This window comes from Cebus imitator, unplaced genomic scaffold (assembly GCF_001604975.1).
Source record: "Cebus imitator isolate Cc_AM_T3 unplaced genomic scaffold, Cebus_imitator-1.0 Scaffold244, whole genome shotgun sequence".
Classification (NCBI taxonomy): Eukaryota; Metazoa; Chordata; class Mammalia; order Primates; family Cebidae; genus Cebus; species Cebus imitator.
In genome coordinates this window covers 682,306-691,142 of record NW_016107559.1, presented here as the reverse complement: position 1 = coordinate 691,142, position 8,837 = coordinate 682,306, and the positions used below count along the sequence as shown (strand labels likewise).

Here is an 8,837-nt window from a genome sequence, read left to right as displayed (position 1 = left end):
AAAAATAAATAAGCTAAAACAGAGAAAGCATTTAGAAGTGTACTTTTTACAGAGTATAAGCTACAGTAAATGTAAACTACTTAATTGAAGGATTTTGCTGTCCTCAAAAACATTAATATTTTATATGAACAAAACAGTCTTTTTGAGAAATAAAAGTCAAGGCAGTAGAAATATACCGTAAATGACTTCTCATTTCCTTTACAGCTAATGAGATGACTGCATCAAGCATTTGCTTCTACAAGCTAATGATAAAAGAATTTCAAATCTGAAGAAGTAGAAATTTAGTAAATTGCTCTGCTTTTCAAAAGGTAATCCACTGGCTTACTTTAAGTGCTGCATATTTCTAGAATATATTCTGCATTTAGACATGTTAACAAAAGTGTTTTTCAAAATATCATGAAGCACTATGAGTCAAAGAGTAGGAGCAAATGACTGCATTAAAATGTTTCTATGTCTATAAATGTATATAATGTATATATATATATATATATATATATATATATATAAAGGAAAGGTTCCTAATTTTGCAACAATGTTTCTCAGAAGAGAAATCTCACCAGTAGGGCTTTAATTATAAATTAATGTGGAGATTAGTACCAGTGGACAAAGGTGCCAAGTCTTGATACTGGAATCAAGGAGTTCTGGGAACCGGCTAGAAAATGCTATCTACTACATAACAGGGCCTGTATTACAGAAAAGAGCATTCATTAACTGAAACCTGTTACATGATGAAGACATAGTCAGGAAACAAAAGAAAACTCAGGCCCAGAGAACACTGAAATTTCAGCAAAGAAGAATAGAGACTTTATGGTGGCAAATGTACTCAAGTACAAAATAGGATATCTAAAGGAGAAGGCTAGAAGAAGCATTTTTAAGTCACCACATCTAAACAAAGCATATATATGCAGTTATGTATCATTTAATGATGGGGATATGTCTGAGAAATGTGTTGTTAGGTGACTTCATCATTGTGCAAACATCATAGAGTGTACTTACACAAACCTAGATGGTATAGCCTACTATGCCCCTAGGCTATGTGGTATGGCTTATTCCTACCAGGCTGTAAACCTGGACAGCATGTTACTTTACAGAATACTACAGGCAACACAATGTCAAGTATCTGTGTATCTAAACATAGAAAAGGTATGCATATATATGTATTTTTATATACACATGCACATACATGCACATGACTGCATTTATACAAAATTTCTTCCCATCACATTAGCTCATGAGAATTGGCCACTCTATGCTTGACAGTTATTAAAAAATCAATTGTAACATATAACAATCACTCTGGAGAAATGTGGGGAGATGCTGAATTAAAATATTTAACACATCTTTAAAATGTTGTTTCATCTATTAATATTTATCCTACTTTTCACAACTTTTTGATATATTTTTGGTCTCTTATTTTGACATCGCTCAAAACTGGATTTAAACCTCTTGTTAAGTGTGTCTAACAAGAAAGCTACTGCTCCTCAACCTTGCTCACTGGAAGTCGAAAAAGTTATAAGCTCATAAAAGACAAAAACCTAACTCCATTTGCTTAACACGTGGAGTACAGGGAAAAACGGCAATACCTGACATTGAGCTGTCCCTGCTCTTCATCCATCTCAGAAGGGCCTACAGTCAAATGGTGAATGACAGACTGGGGGCTGGACTCACTGTGGCTTACAGCCAGAAAGACGTCTTCTTCAATCCAAGTGAGAAGGCCTAGTTTCAGTGGGTTTACGTCTTGATCTTCATTATTCTCAAACTGCATTCTGTTTTAAATATTGAAGAATATCCAAGGCATGAATAAAACTTAAAAACCATTAAGATGTTCCTGAATGAAGGAAGAATGAAGCATCTTGTACACAGTCAACTCCTAATTATTTGGCGGGACAAAACCTGAGATACTACCAAATACCAGAAAATCTAAAATTAATCTTTGTCTGGCTTAAGAATATGTTTTTATATTTTCCTTAAATTTCTCATGCCCTGAAAATCTTTAGATTTGAAGAGAATCTTGATGAAAACTGACTACACAAGAAAATTACCTGCCCTAGTCCCTACACTAATGATCCCTGGAGCTTTTCCACTGCCACGGCTTACCAGCATTCAAACCAGGCTCTGGCAGGTATGTGACTCTCAGTAGAATGGGTCCTTTCCCAAGCACCTCACATTAAACTGACTGACTAGCTGGAGAGATGGTTTCCATGTCTCCAATGTCTTCCTTTGGTAACCTTTACACACCTGACCAGGGCACTGTTCTTGTCACCTCACATAGAAACCGGTAATAGCTACTTCCTGTCTTTTAGATCAGGTGGCAAATCTGCAGCTCCCACGGATGAAGCTGGTCACTAGCTTCATCTTCGTCCTCAGACATATCTCTCCCGGACTCAGGCTCTCCACTGCATTTGCACAGAGTATCCCATGGAGAATCAGTCCCACCTCTGGTTTTCACTGGCACTTTCTTCCCCACTAAACCCAGTGTTCCCAATTCTTTGCCAGCCTCAAACCTAGCCCTTCCCCAAGGATTTCAACAAGTATTCATGTCTTTCATGAAATCTTGGCATTATCCTCCTAAAAAATGACTTGGCATTATTCTCATCAATTTTTTTTAAATAAAACTATATTCTAAACTGCCTCATACTTTCTAATTTGTCTTCTATCTCTTCTCTAGTTGTTTCAAGTCTGTGAAATGAAAAAATGCATGTAAATGCTCTTTAAAAACTACTAATCATTATACAGGCAGCCTCCAAATCATATACAGGTTGTACATTTCTGCTGTATTTATTAACTATGTCACACATATTTAAGAAATATTATTAAATTCTGTTATTTGTTGTACTCAGTTAATTATTTCTATTAATCTAACAATAAATGTATCCCGGAGGCACAGCAGTTTAGTAATGAAGAACATGGACTTACCAAACAGAATAGAATCAAATCCTAGATTCTGTCGTTACCAGGTCCATGACCTTGGGTAAGTTACCTAACCTCTACACTTTGTTTTTTCAATTTAATGCTGGCTGATTCTCTTTCCAGAGGCCCAAGATAATTAAGAACCTACTTGTATCTCTTTTCCAGATGAGGAGTTCTAAGGGAAACTTTAAATCCACTTCCACCCACAGCTCCCAGTTTCACTGTAGGGTCGGCCCTTGGACAATCACCTGAAAAACAAAAATGCAAATACTATCATTGTAAACTATAACATTTCTCCTAGTACTAAGGGGATGGTGTCTGCAATTAATGAGTTCTAGAAGGCAAATAGCAAGCTAAAACATAACCACATCTCAACCTCCTTAAAATACTGCTTTTCCCTTAAGATCACATCAGTCAGAATCCTTCTGATAAAGGCCACATCTTAGCAAGACCAGGTGGAGAGGCTACCCTCTCCGCCCAGTGCTATTGCCTCCATTGTCCTCAGCCACCTCTCAATATCCTCAAATGCTCTGAAGTCCTAAGCACCTACTTAAAAGACATTTTCTTTCTATACTTCATCCAGTTTATTCACTGCACAGCTGCCAATGCAAGCCTTTAAAAAATTCAGCCAGAACACTGCGCTGCTCCGCTCTATGCCCTCTGGTAGCGTCCTATCTCACTCAGAGTAAAGGCTACCAGGCCCTACAAGAGCTGATTCCTATCACCTCTCTGACCTCACCCAAGACCTTCCCCTCATTTGCTCTTCTGCTGCCACCCTGGCCTCCTGGCTATTTTCTAAACACAACAGGCACTTCTGGGTTGCTTTTTACTCTGCTTGGAACACTCCTTTTTTGTTGTCATTCTTCACCCTCAAGCATAGAATGCTTGGGATGCTCTTACCCCAGACGTCTGCATGGCTCCCACAGTGATTCTCACCAGATCTCTGCTTAAATGTCACCTTCACAGAGAGGTCTTTGGGATCGCACTAAATAAGAAAGCCACCTTCCCTGTGTAAACCCCTATCCATAAGCTCTCTCTATCCCTTATTTTGCTTAATTTTTCTCCACAGCACTTGCCATCTGATAGTTTATATTTATTTGATCTTTTGTCTACAGCTGGAATAACAAGTAGTAGACAAAAGTACAACTAGTTTTCTAATACAACAAGCCAAGTACTAGAAAAAAGCCTGCATATAATAAACAATCAAGGAACAATGGGCGGGGAAGGGGTGATACGCAGGACACATCAAACACCATCTTTGAAAAATTTGGCAACTAACTCATCTCCACACCATCCAAATGTCTACCACTTGGCTCCACACCATTCAAATGTCTACCACTTGGCTCCAGGTTCTTAATTTCCCTTCAGCTTGGGCACTGAGCCCTGACCTGTTCCAGTCCACCATCTCTTTTTCCAGATTCTCTTACATCCGAACTCTCTTCTCAGGGGTTTTAGTTCATGGATTTGTTATGATCTTTCTCTTCTTTCCGTTTCTATGAACACGGCCCTGGCTCAAGCTCTCACTAGCTCCTGCCTGGACACTTGACAACAGCTTTTCCTAACTGGAATCTCTGCCTCCAGGTACCCCTGAGCTAGGGCCAACCCCACATACTGATGCCAAACCGTCTTTCAAAAATGGAGCTCTCAACCTGTCCTATCTCATCATAGGGAGTTTTCTATCAAGTAAAATGAATGCAGGTGGTACAGCGTTTCATTCTGAGGAGATAAAAATGTCCTACAATAGATCGTGGTGATGGTTGCACAACTCTGTGAATTTAAACATATATATATACACACACACATAGATATATGTATATATATGTATATGTGTGTATATATATATATATATATACGCACATATATATGATACACACACACACACACACACACACACACACACACACACACACACATTAACCACTGAATTGTACTCTTTAAATAGATGAATGATATGAAACTTTTTTTACCCCCCTGAGATAGTCTCACTCTTGTTGCCCAGGCTGGAGTGCAGTGGCTCAATCTTGGCTAACTGCAAACTTCACCTCCTGGGTTCAAGCGATTCTCCTGCCTCAGCCTCCCAGGTAGCTGGGATTACAGGTACCCACCACCATGCCTACCTAATTTTTGTATTTTTAGTAGAGACGGGGTTTCACCATTTTGGCCTGGCTGGTCTTGAACTCCTGACATCGTGATCCACCCACATCGGCCTCCCAAAGTGCTGGGATTATAGGCATGAGTCACCACACCCGGCCATAAAGCTATTTTTTAAGTGAACACAGAGCAAAACATCCCATACATCATAAAGTGACATATAAACTCATTAGCATCATACAGTTAAGTACCAAAAAGGCTTACTTTACATCTGATTCTTTTTGCCTTGATAATGAACATATTAGTACATTTTTTAAAGCTATTTTAAAAAGTTTAAGGAGGACTGTAATAGCATTTTACACAGTGAAACTATAATCAGAGAAATTGGTGATAAATCCAGAGGATTCATGTAAACAGTGGGCTGCTGACTTAACAGAAAAGCTGGTATGAAAGTAGGAAATTCCAATTTAAATTAATTAATTTTGATTACTCTCTCTTGGCAACTATCTAGGCTTTTTCTGAGAATTCAAAAGATATTTGAAAACAAGGCAACCACTGCCATATGCCGGTAGAATTTATGACATAACCACAGAACCCGCAAATAAAAACAACTTTCAGGTTCCCCAGTACATCAAGAAAGCAATGAGGAACTGAAAGCAACGGGACTGTGGAAGAACTAGAATGCCTGGGTTGAGGTCCTTGTCCATTCTTGTTCAAACAAATTGCAAAACCTCTGACACAGAGTTCCCTCATCTATAATCTCTGACACAGCTCCTAGGAGGGATGAGATCAATTGAAAATATGTGTAAAGGCAATTAAAATAGTAAAACATGTTAACAATGTAATAACATACTATGCTATTTCCAGAGTTCAATGTGATTCTTAAATAACTGACTCTTCAAGTTCAGCAATGGAAAAGGAATGGCTAGTATAAACCAGAGAAGGATTTTAAAAAAACAAAAAACCCAAGCCAATTAAATATCATAATGATAATGATAGCAACTACAGACTTCACAATTTTGAGAAACACTAGACCTATGGCAACAACAAAGCTATAACTTGCTTTTATGTAGGAGTAGAAGGGACTTGATTCAGAACACCTTGGTAGAAGTTTTTTAACATACCACATTTATAAACAGAAATCTGGTTACTGGCATCTAGAACAGCAAGGTCATTACTCTTTTGAGGGTGTGCAGAGAATGTGACTTGATTCACAGGGTGTGGGAACAGCAGTTGGTAGCTGCACATGGGAGGCGGAACCACAGTCTGCCGGAAGACTGTCACCAATACCCTGTCTGCAGTGAAAAAGAAAGAGGAGGATTAGACACAAGGATATTCAGTTTGAAAGATAAGCCATCTGAACATCACAGTATATCTAAATAGTAATGGCAATTCACAAAATATAACTTTCAGTGTTTTTCTCCTAAGTTTAAAAACAGTGTCGAGTGGGGAAATGTCATGGGTTCTGTCTATACTCAGCCACTGTCACTGCCAGGCCTAGAGTAGTCCTCTCAGAACTTGGAGTTTCAGGTGCCAGGGACTAAGGCAAAAAGGCTGAGGGTCAGAGCTCTAGCTTTAAACCTGGGGCTGCAACCAAGCCACAGTAAACCAAAGGAATTAATACCTTCAAATTCCTTAAAGCACGTTCTTATGTGTGGATTTTGTAATAAGGCAGATCTGATTAAGTTCTCTATATAGAATACATGCATATAAAATCAGTATTATATAGAGCATTACACAGAATATGAATTAGTATACCACCACACATTACAATCTTAGAAGCAAGTGTTCCCTTTTATTATCAGCAATGAAACTGCTCATTAAGGTGACTACTTCACTCCTCAATCTTGCCGCCCCATCCCACCCCCTAAAAAACCTTATACCTAATTATAAAATATCAACCTAATCTTCGTATTAGACAAACATCTATGACATGTACTGAACATACTGGAGAGGTATATAATTGGCAAGCATTTATATCAGGAAACAAAGCAACATAAGGGGGTGGTACAAGGATCAATTATAAATCTGTGTCAGGGTAAACAGGTAAGGCTAACACACCCAATCCCACAAGACTCTACTGTTGTCGTCCTCTCTACCTAGAGTCAAAGTTTTCAGTGTCTTCAAAGGCCAGACAAGTAGCCGGGCGCGGTGGCTCACGCCTGTAATCCCAGCACTTTGGGAGGCCGAGGCGGGTGGATCATGAGGTCAAGAGATGGAGACCATCCTGGTCAACATGGTGAAACCCCGTCTCTACTAAAAATACAAAAAATCAGCTGGGCATGGTGGCGCATGCCTGTAATCCCAGCTACTCAGGAGGCTGAGGCAGAAGAATTGCCTGAACCCAGGAGGCGGAGGTTGCGGTGAGCCGAGATCGCGCCATTGCACTCCAGCCTGGGCAACAAGAGCGAAACTCCGTCTAAAAAAAAAAAAAAAAAAAAGGCCAGACAAGTAAATGTGTGAAGGCCACAAATGTTGTATAACAGGAACTGCCATGGGGAGGAGGGATGATGGTTCTCAGAAGAGAATATACCCCACCTTATATCCCATTCAATTAAAAAATAAAACAAGTAACCCAAACAGCCAAAACAAATAAAGATTCCCTGCTGTTCCAGTCAAACCACCATATTTGCAGCCCCTAGGCTAGGACCACTTGCAGGCTCATGGACACAGTTTCCAGCAGCTTACTTCCATCAATGACAGCCACACTGGACAAGTCACTTGAATTATCTCCTGAGCTCCGGTCAGTTGTCCAGTGCCAATCATAGCAGAGGTAATGCCAGCCCTGACAGAGAACATGAAGCCGGTACGGGGTCACAGGGTCCCATATCAAAGATACAATTTTGCTCTTCCCACAGGTGCTGAAGGATAAACTTTGCTTGAGATACCAGTGATAGTTTCCAACAGTCCAGAGCTGAACTGCAGGGAAAAAGAAAAAGAAGGCCATTAGAGGCTGGGAAGCAGACTTCACATCAATTGCCAGAGGGAGACAAGGGCAATCTTTCCTTTTTCAAAGGATCCTTCCTGCTCAGCCTCTTCTCTAAACTAAGAACAATAATAATTGCCAAAAAAACAGCTTTCCATGCAGATAAAATGTCAAGAATCAATAAAGTTAGAAATACATGGTTTTTTTTTTTTTTTTTTTTTTTTTTAAATTTTTTACTTTTTTTTTTTTTTTTTTTTTTAACTTTACTTCCAAACAATGATCATGATGGAAGGCTAGTAGGACAAAGCATTGTTTTAGTTGGTTTTCTCATGAAGATTTAGGAAGAAGATAATTTGGCAATTAGATTAAAAGTATTAAAACACTCAATCCAAGATCCAGACTAGCATCATTGTGTTGTATTGGGCTTAAGTTGCTTATTTTCTTTCAGGTGCTTTGCATGCACTTATGTCCAAGGCTATCTGTGTATTAACTCTGACTCAGCTGCCCAAAGAAGATAAGCATGCAATTATCCTTCTAACATCTACTGAGAGCAAGACCTAATCATGCCAAAACCAACCTTTACTAAACAGATGACACATACAAATTAAGACCTTAGTTACATTAGGACTAATAGTTTTATTAAGAAATATCAGTTATATGAAGGAATTTATTTTCTCAATCTCCTTGCTCACTAATGCTTAACTTAGTGATCACAGCAAATATAACCTAGTCTTTAACCATATTATTACAACACTTCAAAGTTAGACCACATGCTGATGTTCTGCAGGACAGACGTTGTGGCTGTTCTTCTGCAATGTGTGCATGTGTGTGTGCATGTGTGTGTGTGTGTGTGTGTGTGTGTGTGTGTGTATACATATGTTTTTGAGACAGAGTCTCCACTCACTGCAGC

The 8,837-nt window shown here is 39.1% G+C and overlaps 1 protein-coding gene across 5 annotated transcripts in view; it reads right to left on the bottom strand.

The window, feature by feature from the left end:
• Positions 1–8,837, bottom strand: part of ELP1 (elongator acetyltransferase complex subunit 1) — an 80,951-nt gene that overhangs the window by 39,895 nt on the left and 32,219 nt on the right. For 4 of the 5 annotated variants that reach the window (XM_017498561.2, XM_017498562.2, XM_037727890.1 and 1 more), the window contains exons 11-14: positions 7,690–7,920; positions 6,126–6,296; positions 3,059–3,158; positions 1,584–1,766 (exon numbers count right to left, since the gene is read on the bottom strand). In XM_017498561.2, coding sequence (XP_017354050.1) covers positions 1,584–1,766; positions 3,059–3,158; positions 6,126–6,296; positions 7,690–7,920 — 685 coding nt within the window. The remainder of the gene's footprint in view (positions 1–1,583; positions 1,767–3,058; positions 3,159–6,125; positions 6,297–7,689; positions 7,921–8,837) is intronic. The other variant, XM_037727891.1, reaches the window with a different exon arrangement.